Source organism: Dendropsophus ebraccatus, chromosome 4 (genome assembly GCF_027789765.1).
Source record: "Dendropsophus ebraccatus isolate aDenEbr1 chromosome 4, aDenEbr1.pat, whole genome shotgun sequence".
NCBI classification, from domain to species: Eukaryota; Metazoa; Chordata; class Amphibia; order Anura; family Hylidae; genus Dendropsophus; species Dendropsophus ebraccatus.
Window position 1 is genome coordinate 141,505,821 of NC_091457.1, and position 22,515 is coordinate 141,528,335.

Consider the following 22,515-nt stretch of genomic DNA (forward strand, 5'->3'; position numbering starts at 1 on the left):
CGCCCCCCTCCCCCAGCCGGCTGGTTACAGCATGGCCGTGTTGTATCTTACCGTACACCGTGTAACAGGGATGTTTACTGTTCCCATAGAAACGCGATTATGGGCGTGGCTTTCTCCTATAAGGCGGGGTTATGGCGCTGCGTGCAGGGGCGGGGACGTGATGCAGTGCGTAAGCAGAGCGTGATTACGACATTCTGCTTCCTGTTTCCGGTGGGCGGACCCAGCGTGCCGTATTATCCGGCTTACGCTGCCGGCGTGTGTTAGTTGAGTGAGAGAGCGGCGTGCATCAGACGTCCCCTGCCCGGGCTGTAGACGAGGAGCGCCGCCATGTCTGATAACGAGGACAAGTGAGTGTTTGGTTCCCTTCTAGATGTTTCTTCTCCTCTATTGTGGGTTAGAGCAGCGTCAGTAGAATGGAGGAATGACGATTTAACCCTTCATGTGCCATATGCGTTTTAGATTGCCCAATGTTAGCTGCTCAGTGACTCTTAAAGGGGCTGTTAAAGTATAGGAGCTTTCTGCTTCAATGATATTTTATTAAACGTTTTACAAACTGTCACAAGTGTAAGAAGGTGAACAGGTAGTACAGGGGCAGGTAAAGTTATTAAAGGGGGTTTCTGGGAAAAATTTACTTTTCCCCTATCTACAGAATGGTGGAAAAGTATGAGATTGCCGGGGGCTGCCCCCGCCGGAGATCTCCGTATCAGACCCTGACCGCCTCTGTTATGAATAGAGCCCTGGATTATCGCGCAATCTGTGGCTCTATTCATTCCTATGGAGTGAAGCGCTCTTCAGCGTACTTGGCTCTTTCCAACACTCCATAGGAATGAATTGAGCCGCGGGTTAAATGGAAACCTGAGCCGGCAGGGTCCGATACGGAGATCGCTGTGGGGGGTCAGGGGTCAGACACACACCTGTGATCTCCATCTTTTCTCCTATACTGTACATAGGGGAGAAGTTAACTTTCACTGAAATACCCCTGTAAATCATAAGAAATCTACAGAGTAATATCATACAGTCAGACGTGTTAACCAACATGTAGAAAATAACGTAAACAATAACAACATTTAGGAATCAACCTTCAATATTAAGATAGCACAGATTTAGATGGACGAATGGGGAACTTAGTGACTGTACCACCAGGTCCAGGCTGAAGCACTGGAGGTGGGCCGACCCACCCTTACTGGAAAGAAACTCCAGCCCCTCCATGACGTGACTCCATTAGAATCAATGGAACCCTATCATAGAGGGGTGGGGGTTTCCTGCCACTGTGGGTGGGTTGGCCGCCTCCAGTGCTTCAGCCTGGACCTGGTGGTACAATCACTTTACAGTTGCAAAGTAAGGACTATGATCTCCACAGGTACCATTTTTTTGTAGAAATTCACAATAGTGTGATTACCGTATTCTATAGCTTCTTCAAATTTGTATGTGTTAATTGGCCGAGTTTGATCATATTGGGGATCTCTGCTGATTTCCAGTACCTGATCAATACTAGTTTCGCAATAGTGAGTATTTTAATTATAAGGATAGGATAAGTTGGGTCAATCTCCTGTATGCCTAGTAATAGTATAGCTAATTGCGCTGTCTTAAACCCGTATAGTCAGCACTAAATCCAACATCGGCCATGCAGTGTTCCAATATTCCTTAGCTTGAGAACAAACCCAAAGTATATGTAATATTGTACCTGTATGTCCACAGCCTCTCCAACACACAAGATTCTGTGGAGTCTTTGGGCAGTGAAATACCACTTTAGCCTAGTTTTTTAAAGTGTCACTGTCCTTATAACTTTCTAAATCAACAGTAGATGTGAAATGAAGCAAGTTTGCAATTTACATTAATTATTTTTGTTATTATGCTGTAAAACAAAGCTGAACTTACCAGGAATCCAGGTCCAGTCTCCTGAAGGCAGATTTTCTGACTTTCCCAGTTGGAAAAAAAAGACAAAATCCAGGAATTCCGGCCGGTACAGAGAGTCACGGCTCAATGTGTCCATCAGTCACATGACGGCCTTCTCTCTGTGAGCGCTCAGGTGGTCTGGGATACACAGGACTTCCAGTTTTCTGACTGTTTCCTGTTTTTTTTTTAGAAAAAGTCAGAAAACAGGAAGTGTCGTGTTTTCCATAATAACTAAAAAAAAATGAATGTAAATTGCAAACTTGCTTTATATCCCATCTACTGGTGATTTAGATTTTGAAAGTTATAATGACAGCGACACTTTAAGGATTGCTTCTATATAATATACGCAGCCAAGGGACTTGAATGACCATCTAATAACATTTTCCCAATTTTAGTTTTTTAGATATTTGATGGTCTCTCATCCAAGACTTATATGGGCCTAAGAGTTCAAAGACTTTGAAATTGCCTACTGCATTATATATGGGATTAAGACTAGAGATGATCGAACCTGGAGCATGCTCGAGCCCATCCAAAACTTTCGGCATTTGATTAGCGATGGCTGCTGAACTTGGATAAAGCCCTAAGGCTATGTGGAAAACATGGATATAGTCATTGGCTGTATCCATGTTTTCCAGACAACCTTAGAGCTTTATCCAATTTCTGCAGCCCCCGCTAATCAAATGCCGAAATTTCGGGTTCGACTCGAACCCGAACCCGGTTCGCTCATCTCTAAGACCGTTAGGTTGAGTTTTAGAGTAGCTTTATACTTACAGGATCTGCAGCAGATTTCACGCTGCGAGTTTGCAGATCCGCTGCGGATTCTTAAGTGTCAAGCTGAATGGGTCCCATACACGCAGAGCTGCCTGTATGAGATCCGGCCCCTTTAACCCCCCAGCCGCTGCCTGCCCGCAGCCTCAGCCTTGAGCATAGATTACCTGCTCGTCGCCGCGGCTGTGTGAAGCTCCCCAGCTAACCAGCATGGCAGCACGTATTGGCTGAGAAGTAAGGGGAGGCGGGAGCTTCACATAGCCGCGGCGACGAGCAGGTAATGTATGCTCGAGGGGGGGGGGTGTTAAAGGGGCCGGGTCCCATACAGGCAGCGGATCCGCTGCGTGTATGGGACCCATTCAGCTTCACACTCGCAGCGTGAAATCCGCTGCGGATCTGATGCGTGTGAAGCTACCCTTAAACAGGTAAGGTAGGTCTAAAACATAGGAGCTTTCTACCATGAGCAGCAGGACATCTCTGGAGGGTTTACAGCTAGAGATGAGTGAACCGGGTCCGAGTCCATCCGAACCCGAACTTTCGGCATTTGATTAGCGGGGCTGCTGAACTTGGATAAAGCTCTAAGGTTGTCTGGAAAACATGGATACAGCCAATGACTATATCCATGTTTTCCACATAGCCTTAGGGCTTTATCCAACTTCAGCAGCCACCGCTAATCAAATGCCGAAGGTTCGGGTTCGGATGGACTCGAGCATGCTCCAGGTTCGCTCATCTCTATTTACAGCCAAGAGCCTGGAACACACACTGCACACTTTCCATCTAATTCCCATAGCCTCATGTGACTGAGAAACTTTGGGAAAGGTTTTACAGTGTGGTCCTATAGTAAGGGATCATTTATAAATCAGTAATTGTGGACCCCCAGCTACACGTGTGTACGCATAACCATCTGCATTTGTACGTACCCATAAGTATGCAGCCTGCATTATGGCTTGCCAGTATTTTTTGCAGCATGGATCATGGCAACTACAGGGTCCATAGAAATCGATAGATGATATCATGTCTGTTTTTATGGGCCTAAGATTCTGTTTCCCATAGTAGCCAATCACAGTTCAGCTTTCATTTTACCAGAGCAGTGTGAATAATCTGAGCTGTGATTGGTTGCTGTCGGTAACAATTCGAATCTAATGCAGCCTTTACACAGATTTATCTGGGAGATTTTTGAAGCCAAAGCCAGGAACAGACTATAAAAAGAGAACAGGTCATAAAGGAAAGTCTTCGTTTTCTCCTCTTTCCAAATCTATTACTGGCTTTGGCTTAAAGAATGTCAGATAAATCTCTGGGTAAAGGCACCTTTAGGGTTCATTTACACAGAAAGATTATCTGCCAAAGATTTGAAGCCAAAGCCAGGAACAGACTATAAACAGAGATCAGGTCATAAAGGAAAGCCTGAGCCTTCTCCTCTTTTCAAATCCATTTCTGGCTTTGGCTTCAAATCTTTGGCAGATAATCTTTCTGTGTAAATGGACCCTTACTATAGGTTTTTCCTGTACCCCCTGGTTTGTGTTCACATTCTGGTAATGAAGGTGGCTCAAAGACTTGAGATGACTGAGCCTAGGATTGGCTGAAGAGGTCACATGTCACTACAGTGTGAATAACAGCTATCAGATGCTTCTGCGTTGTACATGGTCAGGCAGCAGCATTATATAGCTGTTTTGGTGAGACAGGATCTGAGTGTTCATAATGAAGCCTGTCTAGTGCATCAGATGTAGGGAACTCTTTCTGCCACTAGAGGGCAGTGTGACAAAGTTCATCAGATCCTCCTTGTTCTCTACCATGAGGAGATCACTTAAGCATTGTGTTGTTACCAGGCCTGAGGGCATCATGGGGGCACATGGGATGCAGGAGGGAACGCTGACATTGCTTTCATCTTGTGACTAAAATGCCAAGATGAATGCCTGATAATTTTACACTTCTAAACTTCCTCAGTACAGACTTAGTGATGTTACTTGTTTGGTTATTGCCGCTCTGGGATATCTATGTGTAGTATATGTATCTGGGTATGTTGTGTCGTTTTATGATCGACAATGTGAAATTTCTAATTGTTTAACATTTTTCCTCTAAAGTTTTGATGGTGATGATTTCGATGATGCTGAAGAAGATGAAGGTCTTGATGACTTGGACAATGCAGAAGAGGAAGACCAGGAGAATGTTGCCATCTTACCTGCCGGCGAGGGGCAGCAAGCAAACCAGAAGCGTATCACAACTAACTATATGACAAAGTATGAGCGGGCTCGTGTCCTTGGGACTAGAGCACTGCAGATAGCGTAAGTATGGTGCTGCGAAACACTGGACGCTTTATAACTACTAAAGCAATACTACTCTCTGAGCCTAGTTTTTGGGTTTTAGGGTGGGTTCAAACAGGACAACTCACAGCGGAAATCTTGCGAGTTTTGCAGTGAGATCCGCTACGATGTAAGATCCTGGCAGGTCCCTGCGAATACGTACTCGCAGCGGTCTGAAAGACTGCTTTGAGTATGTAATTCAGCCGCCCCCTTAACCTCTTCATCAGCTCCCACTGTCTGTATACATTACCTGTCTCCTTGCTGCACGGGGTCCCGGCTTCCTGCTCTGCCGCCCAGCCAATCAGTGTGTTGCCCTGACGCAGCCACTGATTGGCTGGGCAGGAGAGCAGGAAGCCGGAACCCTGTGCAGCAAGGAGACAGGTAATGTATACAGACAGCGGGAGCCAACGAAGGGGTCAAGGGGGCTGTTGAGCTACATACTCGCAACAGTCTGAAAGTTGTATGTATGTAGTCACAGGGACCTGCCAGGACCTTATCTCGTACCGGATCTTGCTGTGAGTCCTCCTGTGTACAATAAAAAGAAACAGATCCGTAAGCATGAGAACAAAGATGACACAGAACTGGTTTCACTGTTAACACTTTTTTTTTTTTATATAAATGTCGTTTTTATTAAATTTTTTTCAGATAACATTCAAACAGAGCAGTGACAAAACATATAGGTTCACCGCTTATCTCATAAAGGAGTAAGAAACATTCGTATGGTAAGACACTGACATATAAGCAAACAATTATAAGTGCAGGAAAAATACTGCGCTCCGCAATGGAGCAGCAGGCAGAAGGGAGGCTATGGCAGTAAAGGCAGTGTCACCTGTAAAAAAAAAAAAAAAGTAAAACAGAAGTCCCAAACGGGGATTATATCAGGTGCAAGAAGTCCTGCAGCGAACCAAACTACACCACAGAAAGTGAGACGTACATTTAACAAGACAGTAGAAGGAAACAGAAGGGAAGGGGGGGGGGTAGGACTCAGGCCTCCAAACTGTAGTACTTTAGGAAGAAGAGTAGGTATCCCAGGGTTCCCAAATCTCTTCAAAGCCTTCTATTTTATTGTTAATTGAAGCAGTGAGATATTCTAGCGATCTCAATTCTTTGATCCGCGCTACAAGATCTAGGCGGGAGGGAGGGGTCGTTTGTCTCCAGTGCCGAGCTATAAGGGTCTTAGCTGCCATCAAGATTTGCATCAACAGGCGGGTGGAGTTTTTGCCCAGTGTCTTCGGGGCGAGGTTTAGCAGGCAGATCTTGGGGTCCCCGGGGATTGGTTTTTGCAGAACCGCAGACGCCAGATTACAGACTGCCTGCCAGTAGGGTTGGATAGAAGGGCAGAGCCAGAAAATGTGGTACAGGGAGCCCGTCGCTCCACTGCACCTCCAGCATAGCGGAGAGACAGTAGCGTTTAATCTGTGAAGCAACTCAGGAGTGTGGTACCACATCATTAGAATTTTATACTGAGTTTCTTTATAGGTCGTGCAGATGGAGGACTTGGCCGCCCTACTCCAGATAATCTGCCAGGTTTCTGGGGAGATAGATGTCGAGAGGATGTTCTCCCATTTGTCCATATATTTGTGGCGGGGGAAGGAGTCGTCAACAGGGGAATTTAGAATTCTATATATGTCAGATATTAAACCCTTAGTGGAGTGCCCTCTACGGATCAATTGTTCATATGCTGTGGGTTTCGAGACCGTAAGGGTCCCCAATGTGGAGTCCATATAGTGGTGTAGTTGCAGATAGGTGTACCGCTCCGTGGGAGGTAGATTGTGTTTATGAGCCAAGTCCTCGAACGTCAGCAACGTTCGAGTGATGGGGTTCACCACATCTGCAAACTGGAATAATTTCCTTCCACCCCACAGCTGGACTATCCCAGACTCCAGTCCCGGGGGAAACTGAGGGTGTAGCAAGAACGATATCATAGGAGAGGCTGGGGAAGTAAGATGGAACTTAGCCACACAGATGGACCAGATATATCGGGTAAAGAGGATGGGTCCCAGCAAGGGTCCAGTTACGGGTGGGGGTGGGGATCGGTGCCATAGCAAGGAATTAGGGTGCGTTGGAGCTAGCCATCGCTTTTCTATCTCCGTCCACTTATTGTAGGCATGATATTGGGACCAAGAAGCTACATGTCTCAGGTGGGTGGCCCAGTAGTAGTGCAGAATGTTTGGGGCAGCCAGTCCGCCCTGAGTTTTGCCAGACATCATAACCGTTCTAGGAATTCTATGCCTCTTCCCATTCCAAATGAACCGGAACAAGGCCGTTTGGAGTGATTTAAGTGCCGCTCTAGGAACGTTCACTGGGAGGGTTTCGAAATGATACAGTAGCTTCGGCAGAATGGACATTTTTACAGCAGCCACTCGACCCAGAAGGGAAATATAGTGATCTTTCCATTTCTCTAGTAGGGCTCTAATGTCTCTGAATAAGGGGATATAGTTAGTAGAATATAAAGAATGGTAAGTAGGGGTTAGGCGAATGCCTAGGTAGCGTATGGAGGTGGAAGACCACTTATATTTAAAGTTAGCAGTGAGTTGTTGGAGAGTGGAGCTCGGGAGGTTAAGGGGGAGCGCTTCGGTCTTAGATGTGTTTATTTTGTATCCGGAGAGGGTCCCAAAGGAGTCCAAAAGAGCATGCAGAATTGGGAGAGTGGTGGGTAAGTTCGTCAAAGTCAGTAATACATCGTCAGCAAACAGCATGATTTTGAACTCCTTCCCTCTAACAGACACACCCCGAATGTCCGGGTTAATTCTAATGGCCGCAGCCAGGGGTTCAATGCAAAGAACAAATAGTAGTGGGGACAGGGGGCACCCCTGACGCGTGCCATTAGAAAGAGCAAAGGTATCAGACTGGTTATGAGTGGTCTTGACAGAGGCGGTCGGCCTGGAGTACAACCCACGGATGGCTGTTAAAAAGGAGCCCTGAAATCCGAAGTGTTTCAGTGTCTCAAATAAAAAAGGCCAGCCAAGGCGATCAAACGCCTTTTCAGCATCCAGACTTAGCACCATAGCCTGCTCTCCTTGTAGGTTAACCGCATCTATCAGGTCCACTACCCTCCGTGTGTTATCCGCGCCTTGTCTATTATACACAAAGCCCACCTGGTCAGCATTCACTAGGGACGGTAGCCAACAGCCCAGGCGGTTGGCCAATATTTTAGTGAACAATTTTAAGTCTGAGTTCAGGAGGGCTATCGGCCTATAGCTGGCACAGTCCAGAGGATCTTTGCCAGGTTTGGGGATCAATGTAAGAAGAGAGTGGAGCATAGTGGAGGGTACGGCAGTTCCGTCCAGGAACGCATTAAAGAGTGGGACTAAGCGTGGGACAAGTTCGGCAGAGAAGGTTTTAAAGTATAGGTAGGTGAAGCCATCTGGTCCAGGTGATTTGCCAGAGGGGAGATTTTTGAGGACCTCCTCCAGCTCTTCAGCAGTGATGGGGGCGTTCAGGTCAGCCAATGCATCCGGGGGCAGTGTGGGCAGTTCACAGGAGGAGAGGAATTCACCTATTTTGCGTGAGCGGGCCTCCGGGTCTAATGGAAGGGTTGAGGGGAGAGAGTAGAGGGCGGAGAAGTACTTAGTTAAAAGGGAGGAGATTTTTGAAGGATGGTAGTGAATGGAGCCCTGTTCGTCTGTTAGGACCCGCGGAGATTGGGCAGCCGACCTCTCTGAAAGCATACGGGCCAACAAAGTGTGTGCCTTATTGCCTTTTTCATAGAAACGTTGCCGTGAGTATAGGAGCAGACGTTCCACTTTATACATCAACAAATCTTTGAGCTGGGCACGAGCTGCAACCAATCGACGCAGGGTAGAGATCAAAGGTCGAGCCAACAAGGTTTTTTCCAACTCCCCAATTTTTCCCCGGGTTTCCAAGAGACGAGTTTGGCGGTCTTTTTTCAGGCGAGTCCCCAAGGCTATACAGTGGCCTCGGATGACTGCCTTATGGGCCTCCCAGAGGATAGTCTGAGATGTGACAGAGCCTTCATTTTCCCGATAGTAATTGGTGAGGGCAGTTTTGATGGAGTCTCTGGAGACTTAATGACTCTCTTCTAAAACATCAAATATCCAATGACAGGTACGGGTAGGGGCAGTGGGAGATTGTAGGGTCAGCGACAGAGGTCCGTGGTCAGACCACGAGATAGGCCCAATGTCTGCATCCCGGAGTAGCCGCACTGTGGGGATATTTCCAAAGAAATAGTCTATTCTGGTGTGGGTGGCATGAGGGTGAGAGAAGAAAGAGAAAGAGGCCTCAGTAGGATGGCCTATGCGCCATAAGTCATATAAATTATGCAAACGGATTAGTTTGCGAAACTCTCGCGAAAGCCTCGACAATTCTGGCGAGGGGGGATGTCCCCTTACCGAATGTCTATCCGCTTTTTCCGAAAAAGGGAGATTAAAATCACCCCCCACAATCAGGGGGGCAGGGGGATATTTGGCCAGGCGAGCAAGTACCCCACGGAGGAAGGGAATCTGGCGTTTATTGGGTGCATATAGATTGCATAGCATAACCGTCTTACCCTGCAAGGAGCCCACTACAATCACAAATCTCCCCCCCCCGGGTCTGAGTAGTGCGTCGTGACTTGCAGGGGGCAGTGGCGAGAGATCAAGATCGCCACTCCAGCTTTTTTACATCCAGAAGAGGCTGAGTAAACTGTCGGGTACGAGTGTCTGGCAAAGCTAAAGCAAGTTGTGGAATCAAAATGGGTCTCTTGTACAAATGCTATGTCTGCATGTGAGGTTCGCAGCTCCTGCAATAGTAGGCGCCTTTTTGTGTTAGAGTTAAGGCCCTTGACATTTAAGGAAAATAGACTAGTCATGGGGAGTTATAGTCATGGTCATCTGCGTAGGAGGTAACTCACCGGGTCCTGAAGAAAGAAGAGGAGCCGGGGTCCCAGGTAACTGTGTAGTATCTTTCAGCACTGGAGACAAAGGCGCCAGGAGCAGAGGAAGGAGAACCTGAGTAGGGAAAGGGAAGGAAACAAGGTAGACAAGAGGACATGGACAAGACAAACACACGAACATGGAACAAATTAGGAAAACATTCAAAACCCAATAGAACATGGCACTGGGCCAGAATCCCGTGGTCCAAGTGCACGGGCGAGGGCAGCACTCCAAAGTGGGGTACAATATAAAACACTTAAGTTGAAGTGCCAAGCGGGAAGAGCCCCGGAGGAAGAGGAGGAGACAGACAGTAGAGAAGGTCTTACAGTAAACCAGAACTACGGAACAAGTCCACACAGCAAAAAATGCAAAACAATATAACATATGAGTAAAGGCCAGCAGGTGTTGCAATAGTTTTCAATGAAGAAGGAGGGAGAGAAGATCAGAGGGCCCAGATCTCCTAAGTAATTCAAAAGTCACGACTCGGGGAGCTCCGAAATGGGGGTGAGGTGGTATGAGACCTCGGACGTTGCCGCTTCTGAGAGACCGTGGTCCAGACCGCCGGGGGTGGAGGGGGCGGGGGGGCGACAGTCCAGTCCGATAGTCTCGGGGTAGGGACCCCAAGGGTGTCGCAAAATGCAGCTAGGTCGTCTGGATCCCTAAAGGTGGCAGTCCGGCCGTCCCGGCGGGCCGTTAGGGCGAATGGAAAGTTCCAGCGATAAGTAGCCTGATGGTCCCGGAGAACAGCAAGCAGGGGGCGCAGGGATCTCCGCTTTTGTAAGGTGATCCAGGACAGGTCGGAGAATAACTGTAGAGGGGCCCCATCAAATTCAAAGTCTTTGAGGACACGGGCTCTGGCCATAATGCGTTCTTTCAGGGCAAAGTCATGAACACAGCAAATCACATCCCGAGGGGATCCCGTTGTGGTTTTGGGCTTCAAGGCCCGATGGGCCCTGTCCAGTTTGATTTTGTGAGTCGCAGGCTCGTCCAGGATAGAGTTAAAGATAGCCTCCAGGGTAGCCATTAGATCCTCCTCCTGCGTAGCCTCAGGGAGCCCTCTAAGCCGTATGTTGTTGCGTCTCCCCCGGTTGTCTAGGTCCTCTAAGTGCCGTTGCATATCATTCATAGCAGAAGATTGCGAAACTGAAGTAGCATGTAGCTCGGAAATGTAGGAGCGGGTGTGATCATGGTGCTCCTCTAGCTCGTCCACCCTAGTTGCCATGTGTTGTAAGTCTTTGCGTACAGCCGCAATCTCCTCCCTACAAGCATTTTGCACTTTAGCGACAAGGGAGTTGAAGTCGTTTTTAGTGGGGAGTTGAGAAAGCAGCTTTTGGAGACCACTTTTAGTTTGAACATCTGGGAGAGAAGCATCAGAGTCAGATTCCCCATTTTGCACCCACAAATCAAGCTGAGTAGCTGAGGCAGTTTCAGGGCCCTTTTTGTTTTTATGCTTGTGGGGGGTATCTGACCCTTTAGAGGATTTAACTTTGTCCCCTCTGGGGGGTTTAGGGGCTGTTGACATTCCCAGGGCCAACACAGCAGACACTAAGGGCAGGGAGTCCTGTGAGTCAGGGAAGTCCTGGCTGGAAGCTGAGCACAGCACAGAGGTGTCCAGCTGCTCAGTGCCCAAGCTTAGGGGGAGCGCCGAGGGGTTTGCCAGGCAGCAGTGAGGGAGAGACAGTACCTCAGGTGGCGGTGGGGCCTCTCCCAGCAGTGACGGAGGCTTTCCACAGGCGGGCCGGGATGGCGGTGTGCAGAGGCAAGATGGCGCCCGCGATCCCTCACATGCGGCCGGACCGGAAGTTGGAGCTCCGCCGCCGGCAGCCAGCGGGGAACGGACCGGGAGGCCAGGTAATGTGGGCGCCGACCAGAGGCTCAGGACCGGCGGGAGGCTGGAGGGCCGAGAGAGATCTGCGGCGCAGCGGAGCAGGGACCTCCGGATGGGACGTGCCGCGTGGCGGGGCTCACCGGGTATCGGCTGGAAATAGCGGTCCAGAGTGCGGGTAGGTGGGGGCCACTTCTAGACCTCTTCCCCATGCAGGTGTCGGGCGATAAATGCGCTTTTTCTGGCCTTTTTAGCTGCTGTGTGGACGGAGCTCCCGGCCTGCACGTCTTCTCACATTGCCTGCTCGCTCCGCCCCCCCGTTAACACTTTTTTAGTGCATGGCGATGGTGCCAGACAACTGGTTGTGTAGGGTGCAGCAGCTGGCCCCATTGTATCAGGTGTAAGATGTCAATATCAAACGGGACCCAAGTGCTATCACTGGCTTTATGACTACTACAGAGGGGGGTGTGAGCTTAAGCTGCCAGTCGCTCTGGACATCTCCGTTTTTAGCATTCATAGCAGCTGAGCATATTGGATGCGATGGGGCCTGTCAGTCTCTGGATAAGTGAATTGAAGTCTAGCATTTTAACATGGGATTATCACTTACAAATGTTATAGAAAGAGCTCAGAATCCAGCTGATCACTAGAAGGACATGGGGAAAGTGTGCTCAACGGGCCCTATTCCACAAGACTATTATCGTTCGCATAATCGTTAACGATAAACTATTTAAAACGACCGCTATTGCCAACAGCCTGAAATCGTTCACCCATTTACATAGAGCGATAATCGTTACTTATCGTCGTTTTTGTTGCTATTTTGTTCGTTGCTACTGTGAACGACCGAACGACGTCTTCGATTTGAATGATTTGCGAACGAGCAACCATAAAAATAGGTCCAAGTCTTATGAAGCGATCAACCAATTTCTCATTCGTCATTTAATGGTCAACTGCTATTCAACCGAACGATTATCGTTTAGATCCGAACGATGTGACGATAATTTGAATGATTATGGTCCTGTGGAATAGGACCCTAAGTGTGTCAACTTCCAGCTCTGTGACTGGTGACAATCCTCCTATCCCGATTCCCCCTTAAGGCTGGGTTCACACTACGTATATTTCAGTCAGTATTGTGGTCCTCATATTGCAACCAAAACCAGGAGTGGATTGAATACACAGGCTCTGTTCACACAATGTTGAAATTGAGTGGATGGCCGCCATTTAATGGCAAATATTTGCTGATATTTTAAAACAACGGCTGTTATATTGAAATAATGGCCGTTATTTACCGTTATATGGCGGCCATCCACTCAATTTCAACATTGTGTGAACAGAGCCTTTCTGTGTTTTTAATCCACTCCTGGTTTTGGTTGCAATATGAGGACCACAATACTGACTGAAATATACGTAGTGTGAACCCAGCCTAAAGGTGTACTTTAAAAAGGGGTTATCAAAGACTATAAATATTGTCTGCTTACAGCAGGCATGTCCAAACTTTTTTCGAAGAGTGCCAAATTTGCTGAAGTGAACATGTGCGGGGGCCGACCATTTTACTTGACATTCTTTGGACCATTAAAATGAATGCAAATAAACTTTTTTTTTTTACAAAGTTTATTGAAAACGGCATACTTTTTATAATTAAAAAATCCCGGGGCACACCACCAACCAAAATGGCACAAAATGACACTAAAGCAGGACATATTATACATAATAATAATATTATAGATTCTAAATGTATTTATACTCACTCAGTGTGAAACCTGGGCCTGTTTCGAAAAACACAAAAGGGATATCCCCATGTTTCTCTCCCCCCTGCTTCTCCCCCATCCCCATGTTTCTCTCCCCCCTGCTTCTCCCCCATCCCCCTGCTTCTCTCCCCCCTGCTTCTCCCCTGTTTCTCCCCCATCCCTGCTCACCTTCCTTGAGATGCTCGCCGCGGGCGCCGTCCCCCTCACCTACTGGCCCGGACGTGCTCCTCCAATCAGGGGAGACCGGGAGCGTGGTGCATGGCGCACCACGCTCCTGGTCTCCCCTGATTGGAGGACCACGTCCGGGCCAGTAGGTGAGGGGGACGGCGCCTGCGGCACACTGGTTGGAAAACACTGCTCTAGTGCACGGGAAAGGAAAGCCGAAATCTCGGACATCGCGAGATTTCGGCTTTCCTTTTCTGTGCACTAGAGCAGTGTTGCTGCCGGATACCTGGGGGGCCGCAAAACTTCGGAACGCGGGCCGCAAATGGCCCGCGGGCCGGACTTTGGACATGCCTGGCTTACAGGGACAGCACCACCCTTGCCTTTTGTGTTGGCGTAGAATTGCAGCTTGGCTGCATTGAAGTGAATGGAGCTGAGCTGTAACATCATATAAAACCGGAGGACAGGTGTACTGCTGTTTTTAGAAGAAAGCAGCTGTTTTTCTCGAATCCCTCCTTATGCTTTCTCTGGGTTAAGTCTGGTGTATTTCTTGTGTTTGCCTTGTATAAAGTTTGTGTATATACGAAAGATGAAGCACTGTGGGTGACTCCATGCTATGTATGTCTTTAGAATGCTGATTCCCCCCCACATCCTGTCATGTGGTCTCTGAATTCTTTTTCCTTTCCCTTTTAGGATGTGTGCCCCGGTAATGGTGGAGCTGGAAGGAGAAACTGACCCTCTGCTTATTGCAATGAAGGAGCTCAAGTGAGTGCTAAGATTTTATGTTTTACATAATAAAAACCTGTAAAAGTTGGTTCAGCATCATTGCTAATGGGTGTCTTTACTGCTCCTAATATCACTAAAGGATTGAGGCCATACTTTGTTACAATGTCTGCTTAAAGCGTACCCACCAGCACAGCTGCTGCTGAAGAATCTGCTAAGTCTATTTATTCTGGAACTTCAAGTGTCCGTGGTTCTGAATCATGCATGTGCGCACAACCTCCATTCTGATCCAATGGAGGTTGTGCGCATTTGTGTCATGGTTTGTAACCATGGAAATTCGAAATTCTAGATAGTCGACTTCACTGCTTTGGCAATGGCTGTGCTGGTGGGTACACTTTAGGATGCCCTTTCCTAGCTGGTTACAGGCAAACTAGAGTAAGTGTAGGTTCTAAATAAAATTTAACATCCACTCAGACAGAAGGCAGTCACACGGTTATCTATAGGGCACCATGTTCGGCCATCGTGTCCATCCCACACTATTAAATCAGAAAGTTTCCCAGTACTGTACGGAGACCCCTTAATATCAGGTTTCCATACATCCTACGCTGGTAATAAATAAGGGAGTAGTTGATATTGTGTAAGAATACACCAGCTTGTACCTCTCGTCTGTACATGGCTGCACAAAGGCCCCTTCACACTACATTGTACAGTGTATTTTGGAGTGATTCTTTAGGGTATTCTAGGAATGCATACCTCCAGCTTGTATCCTTAGATTCCTTAGAAGTATACAGGGTGTTGGGCATCTTTTGCTGTATACAAGTCTGTGGGAAAAGCCTGTTATATGCCATACATTGTATATGCCATACATATTGTGGGCTCAATCAAGTGATGGGGATCTGTGGGTAATCAGGAAGAGATCCTGATGCATATGGCAGATTTGAATCAAAGAAGGATCTGAAACAAAGCCTTAAAGAGGATGTACCACCCGGTACATCCTCTTTTAACCTGAACCCACGGATTGATCGGCGCCGCGGTCCGTTTTTCGGACCGCCGCTTGTTTCCCGTGCACGGCGCCGTTCGATCCAGCGGTACCGGCCGGTGCTGAAGCACTGGAGGTCGGCCGGCCCGCCCCAGTGGGAGGGAATTCCCTCACCCGTATGATGTGGCTCGCTTAGAATGAGTGGAGCCGCGTCATACAGGGGAGAGAATTCTCTCCCACTGGGGGCGGCCCGGCCGACCTCCAGTGCTTCATCACCGGCCGGTACCGCTGGATCAAACGGCACCGTTGCACGGGAACCGGGCGGCGGTCCGAAAAACGGACCGCCGCACCGGCTTCCCTGTGCCGGCGCCGATCGATCCGTGGGTTCAGGTTAAAGAGGATGTACCGGGTGATACATCCTCCTAAAAAGGGTTATCCAGCGCTACAAAAACATGGCCACTTTCTTCCAGAGATAGCCCCACTCTTGTCTTCAGCTTGGGCAGGGTTTTGCTGCTCAGTTCCATTGAGGTGAATGGAGCTTAATTGCAAATCGCACCTGAACTGGAGACGTGTCGTGTTGTTTCTGAAAAAAGTGGCCATGTTTTTGTAGCGCTGGATAACCCCTTTAACAATAAAACTAAATGATACAGATGCAGATGAAGGTTGTGCTGTAGTGAATGGAAAACCTCACATCTCATACTCTGTTCATAGAAGATGTAAAATGTGTCTATGGTTTCTAACAATAATTTCTACTACTTTGTGTTGTGGCAGAGCGAGGAAGATCCCTATAATCATCAGACGCTACCTCCCTGACGGCAGCTATGAAGACTGGGGGGTAGATGAACTCATCATTACAGACTGAGACTGAAGGACATTGTCAGAACCACATGGACTCCCCCTTTTATCCCCCCCCCCCCCAAAACTGTCTGCTGTATATAAATATTTTATATAAAAAAATGTAAATTAGCTGTATTTAATTAAAAAAGAAAAATCCCCCAAAATATTGTCGCCTTCCATTATATCTTGTTCTGTAAACCTGTTTCCACCTACCCAACATGTAATCTGTTGACGTTCATCTGAATAATGTCCTGCCAGGAAACTATTGTATGTGGCCTTACTCTACCTGCTGTGACTACTCATTTACATACATGGGGAGCAACTTATTAAACATGGTGTCAAGTGATATTGGCTCAGTTGCCCCTAGCAACCAATCAGATTCCACCTTTCATTCACCTTTCTGTGAGGAATGAAAAGTGGAATCTGATTGGTTGTTAGGGGCAACTGAGCCAGTTTTACTTTACACCATGTTTGATAAATCTCCCCCATGGTATTTCACAGCATTGGTGCTGGTCAGTGTCACATCTCCATGTAACCGATTACAAACCCCCTTAGATGCTGTTCTTGCAGTTGATTGTGGCATGTATGGGGTTAAACTGGCAGGATCTAAAACCCATGTATACTTCCCAGACGTGGGAGAAGCAGAAGTAAATGTCAGGGAGCAGATTCAAGGACAACTATTTTTAAAGGGGTTGTCCTGTATTCAAAGTAAAACGCCTCTGTATAGTTTCCTACAGAATCACTCGCCACGAATCTGTCATTGCTTAGCGTTACAATAGTGACGAATGTTTGGGTTCACACAAACCTGAATGATCGGCATTTGAATCCCACTGTCTGGAGAAGGTGGCTGCAAACCAAGGTCTGCCTGGAAAACCTAAATACAGTCTATGGCATCCACCTTCTCCAGGCAGCGGCAACTGATTGTTTGGGTTTGTGCACACCTGAACATTCGGCAAGTTTGTTCATCTCTAGTGGTTACGATCTGTAGTTTAGCTTGGGTTTGCTTGTCACACGAGCTGCACTTGCAGCATAAGAAATTATAGGATGGGTGAGCTATCTGTCTATGAAACAGCAGAGGGTGGGGACTAATATAAGAGGCTAAGCAGGGAGGGAGCACAAAATGAAGTGCCCAAAGAGCTGGAGATATGCTGGATTAAAAGCTAGACAGTGTAGACTGGTAGTGGATGAGGGAAACTTATCTCCAAAGGAGTTCCAAGTTTCGGGAATTTTGGGGTTATCTTAAAGGGAATGTCGAACATGGCTGCTTTCCTCTAGAAACAGCACCTTTAGTCCTCAGTTTGGGTGTGGGTTGTGCAGCTCTGTTCCATTGAAGGGAATAGAGCTGAATTGTAATAACACACAACTGGAGGACAGACGGTAGCTTTGTTAAATGGCTTATTCAGGATTAGAATAAGCAATGTGTCTCGGTGTTTGGTGTAAGTTTGGCCCCTTCTCTTGATGCTAGCTCCATTTTGAGCAATGTGCAAATAGTGTCTAAACCCATAATGTGTTAGACGACGCATCACTGGGTTATAAGCCTCATTTGTTAGAACTACATTCACACTTGCCATGTTTGCTGCCGTAATGAGTTTATTCTATGGTACAACAAAGGGGGAGTTTATTCTATGTAAATAAATGATTGAAAACACAGGATGAAATCCATAGCAAATGCTGCACAAGGGAATGTACCCTAAAAATGTTGCTCTTAGCAACCAATCCGAGCTTAACTTTTTCTTAAACTGCTCTGATAGGGCCGATTCACACTGAGCAAACATGGCGCAATTCCGCGGCAGAGCTCTCTGCCGGGCGGTGAGCTGCTTTGAGCGAATGGGAGAGCTCGTGCCTGTCCGCTCCCTCTCCGCTCAAAGAATGAACATGTTCATTCTTTGAGCGGAGTGCGGTGGCAGCAGACAGGCGTGCGCTTTCCCATTCACTTAAAGCGAACTGGCCCATAAAATGAAAGCTGAGCTCTAGTTGCTATAATGTCACCACTCTGCAGCATCCCTGGAAACGCAGCCTGGAGTAGATGGTAGCAATGTATAATGGGAACCATAGTCTGCTGCAAAGCCTGAGGCAGATGGTTCTGTACCTAGTGTAGTGGACTATGGACAACTCACACCTATGGCTGACACTAATGCCTCTCGGCTACACTTAAAAACCAACGCCAGGATGTTGGTATATAATTTGATCAAACCATGTTGCCTCATGTACCACTTGCAGGTCCCCTGGTTCACAGTATTCTTTTAAATCAACTGGTTTCAGAGAGTTATATAGACTTGTAATTTACTTCTATTTATATCAAATATCAAGTCTTCCAGCACTTATCAGCTGCTTTATGTCCTGCAGGAAGTTATGTATTCTTTCCAGACTGTCCAGAGCATTAGAACTTTTCTTTGGGGATTTGCTGCTGCTTTGGAGAGAGGTGGCAGCAGAAAGCACTGTCAGAGTGAAAAGAATAATACCACTTCCTGCAGGGCATACAGCAGCTAAGTATGGGAAGACTGGAGATTTTTAAAGTAACTCTGTACCCACAATCTGACCCCCGCAAACCACTTTTATCGGATAGCTGATTTTAATCCAAGATCTGTCCTGGGGTCCGTTTGGCAGGTGATGCAGTTATTGTCCTAAAAAAAACAACTTTTAAACTGGCAGCCCTGTGTCAAACGGCCAGGGCTTACATTTCGTATGCATTAGGCTGGCACACCCTCTGTCCCTCCTCATCATTAGGAATGCTCCAGGCAGATTGCCTCCTATTCCCCACCTGTGTTAGCCCGCCACATAGGCTGGATCGATAAAGGCACCTGTGCAATGTTCAGCATGGAGAAAATGTTCCAGTGGCATTTCTAATGATGAAGAGGGTGGGGAGGAGGGACGGAGGGGTGGTGCAAAGTTAGGGCACAGATACTCCCGTTTGGCACGGGCTGCAAGTTTAAGCTATTTTTTTAGGACAATAACTGCATTACCTGCCGAACGGACTGCAGTACAGATCTTGGATAAAAAGCCGCTATCCGAAGGTACAAGTGGTTTGGGGGGTCAGATTGTGGGTACAGTGTCACTTTAAATAGAAGTAATTTACAAATCTTTAACTTTCTAAAACCATTTGATTTAAAAGAAAATTTTCACTGGAGTGTATGGGGACTGTTTCAGTTTTTTTGCACAGTGTATAACCATTTAATGGTACATTTACACAAAGGATCTGCAGGATTGGCTGGCAGCTTGTTAGGCTTCTGGCTTTGAAGTCTGTGCCACTCCTACCTGGGTGCTGAGAAAAGCTGGATCCAGTCCTGTGAAACATTTGATGTCACAGATTTTATGCGGTGTTTCATCTATCATTTTGTTACTTTGATATCTGCGGTAGATTTAATGGTATAGTTATCAAAGTAACAAAATACCATTAAACTTCTGTAGATATCAATGTAACAAAATGATAGATAAAACAGCATAAAATCTGTGACATCAAATCTGTTTCACAGGAGTGTATCCAGCTTTTCTCAGCACCCCGGGAGGAGCGGCACAGACTTCAAAGCCAACGGCCTGACAAGCTGCCATACATACTTTATATCTCAATAACTGTAAATGACCTTCAACTAAGTGCTAATTTAAAGTTTATAGGGCCATAGAGTGCCTCTTTTCTAAATGGAGTTCTTACAGAAAGACATGTAATATGATGTGGTATTACATTATAGAAGCATTGCATAATGATCGAGATACAGACGTCAAGGGAACGCCGTCCCGTTCTCTCCGCAGAGCTGCATTCCCCTTTCAGCTATGCAAGGATCTGAGGGATTCCAAACAATTAGTTCCCTCCATGATTGCATAATTTATTTTTCTTACAGTGCCCCTCCCCCAAAAAGAAAAAAAATGACCTACCATACCAATGCAGTGATAAATAAGGGGCCTATTCCACGGGAGCGATAATCGGCCAATTATCGCTCGGTGGAATAGAGAAAGCGATCAGCTGATTGTTTATTTAGGCCCAGACCTAAAAGTATCGGTCCCTCACCGCGCATCGCTACAGTGGAATAGTGGTGTGCAGTGGGCGACCGACGATTTGAGAAACACTATACATTACCTGGCAGGACTTCTCCTCCGCTCCGTCTTCCTCCCTGGGTCCCGCGGCACAGCATCAGCAGCTCCGGAGCGGTCTGACTGAGCTGTCAGACTGTCAGCCAATCACAGGCCAGGACTGCCGCGGCCAGTGATTAGCTGAGTGGTCTGACAGCTCAGACAGGCCGCACCGGAGTTGATGATGCGCTGCGGGACGCGGGGAGGAAGCCGGAGCGGAGGAGGAGTCCTGCCAGGTAATGTATGCTGCAAGGACATCGGTAACGATGTCCCTGCAGCCCTCGTTCAACAATCATCAGGCTGTGGAATAGGCCCAGTAAACGAGCGCCGATCTAGCAGATCAGCCCTCGTTTACATTGTTGATCGGGCCCTGCTCATGGCCCATGGAATAGGACCCTAACACTTATTGCAGTGGTGGCATGACTATGGAGTTGCAACTCCATAGTCCACTGCAGTATGGAGTTATATACAGAATTGCCAGCATTCCCATAGACTTGGGCCCTATTCACACGTCCGCAATTGCGGATGGAAAATAGGGTCAATGTATTTCAATGGTCCTGTTCACATATCCTTAGGTGTGTACAGGGCCGTGATCTGTGCAGCAAAAAAAAAAAAAAAAGGACAGGCCCTAGTGCGGACTGAAATTCAATTCCACGCTATGAAAACCCTACAGGATCCGTATTTTTGCAGATGTGATCCACAATTCAAAAACAGTGACTAGTTTATTACAAAAAGTATACTTTTTCAGTTTTGCGGATCAGCAAAAATTAAAGATGCAATCCGGATGGAATTTGTGCGAATTGGGGATGAAAATTTTTTGACTCAAAACTGACTATACTGACGTGTGATTAGACCGTACATTGCCCCTCATAGATGATGTGGTCAATGGTGAACTTATTTGCCGAAACCAGAACAGGGTGTATGTACGGTACATGCACAGAAGAAATCCCTAGGGTAGCTTTACATATCTGCACCTTACATTTTGCTGCAGATTACCCGTCTCCTGGCTTTCCAATTATTTTTCTATAGGAATACACCCAAGTGATGTTTCTCAAGCCCCTATTATGGTGCGTTTACACAGGCAGATTTATCTGACAGATTTTTGAAGCCAAAGCCAGGAACATACCATAAACAGGGAACGGGTCATAAAGGAAAGACTGTGATTTCTCCCCTTTTCAAATCCATTCCTGGCTTTGGCTTCCTTAATCTGCCTGTGTAAACGCCCCATTACACAGAAAAATGTTGAGGAGCAAACAAGCGCTGTTAGTGCTTGTTTGCTCCTTGTTCAAGCGGGTAAGCGCAGGGGGGGGGGGATGCCCGAGTGATCGCTAGATTGTCCAGGCAGCCCATAGAAGATATCGGCGGTCTTCTGCTGCTGCTCCTATTCCTCAGGGCAATGGCAGCAGGTCGCTGCTATCACAGTCGTGTGTCTTTCAACACGTTGAAAGACAAACGACAGCAAAGATCAGATGGTTGATGGTTGTCTTCTATTACACCAAACGATTATCGGCCATTAATCGTTTAGTGTAATAGGGCCTTTAGGGTCCATTTACACAAAAAGATTGTCTGGCAGATTATCTGCCAAAGATTTGAAGCCAAAGCCAAAAACAGACTATAAACAGATCAGGTTATAAAGGAAAGCCTGAGATTTCTCCTCTTTTCAAATCCATTCCTGGCTTTGGCTTCAAATCTTTGTCAGATAATTTTTCTATGTAAATGGGCCCTAAATCACACAAATTTAAAATAGATATGGGGGGAAAAAAATACACTGTGTGAACTACAACGTAAATTCCCTTCGATAACAATAGGGTGTATATTGTATTGTATGTACAGAACACGCTGCGTCTGCCTTTTACAGCCATCAGTCTTTTCCAGCTAGAACATTAAAGCCATGATCTGATTTTTTAAAATTTTTTATAAACACCTTGCATATAATAATGAACCCTGTTGCATCTATATAATACTAGACCATGGTCACTTTCCTCCCTATACCTCTACAATGTACGGATATCTTTCATTACTCTATAAGATGATCTGTACCTTCAGACATTGTATATTTGGCGGCCCAGAATCAGTTTGGCTCCCTGAAGACCATGTCAAAAAGAAAACCTGATCTTAAACCTCCTGTAAAACCGGCCTAGTCCTCCGCTGAACAGAGGAGCCATTGTGTGTGTGTAGCGCTGCACCTGTTACTATGGCGATGGCCTAGGTGGGGACACATTTCTCAGGAGTATCAGAAAGCTGGATGAATCCCACTCTTTGTTTCGCTCAGATCCGTGGTCTGCTGCCCCTGCGTTCCTGTCACACCTGGGAGACAGGTTTGCTCTGATTCCTGGGCTCC

At 47.0% G+C, this 22,515-nt stretch overlaps 2 protein-coding genes across 7 annotated transcripts in view; one reads left to right on the top strand and one right to left on the bottom strand.

Moving 5' to 3' along the window:
* C4H22orf23 (chromosome 4 C22orf23 homolog) overlaps window positions 1-22,296 on the bottom strand; it is a 32,386-nt gene extending 10,090 nt beyond the window's left edge. For 4 of the 6 annotated variants that reach the window (XM_069968890.1, XM_069968894.1, XM_069968893.1 and 1 more), the window contains exon 1: window positions 52-355. Coding sequence is in view for 1 of the 6 variants with exons in the window: in XM_069968888.1 (XP_069824989.1) it covers window positions 52-87 (36 nt within the window). In the remaining 5 variants the exon portion in view is untranslated. Of the gene's footprint in view, window positions 1-51; window positions 358-22,214 lie in introns of those variants that run through there. The other 2 variants (XM_069968892.1, XM_069968888.1) reach the window with 2 other exon arrangements.
* POLR2F (RNA polymerase II, I and III subunit F) lies at window positions 198-16,263 on the top strand. The gene is made up of 4 exons (XM_069968895.1): window positions 198-347; window positions 4,746-4,946; window positions 14,264-14,335; window positions 16,044-16,263. The coding sequence occupies exons 1-4, from the start codon at window positions 328-330 to the stop codon at window positions 16,132-16,134; spliced, it is 384 nt and encodes a 127-aa protein (XP_069824996.1). The 5' UTR covers window positions 198-327; the 3' UTR covers window positions 16,135-16,263.
* Window positions 22,297-22,515: the final 219 nt, after the last annotated feature.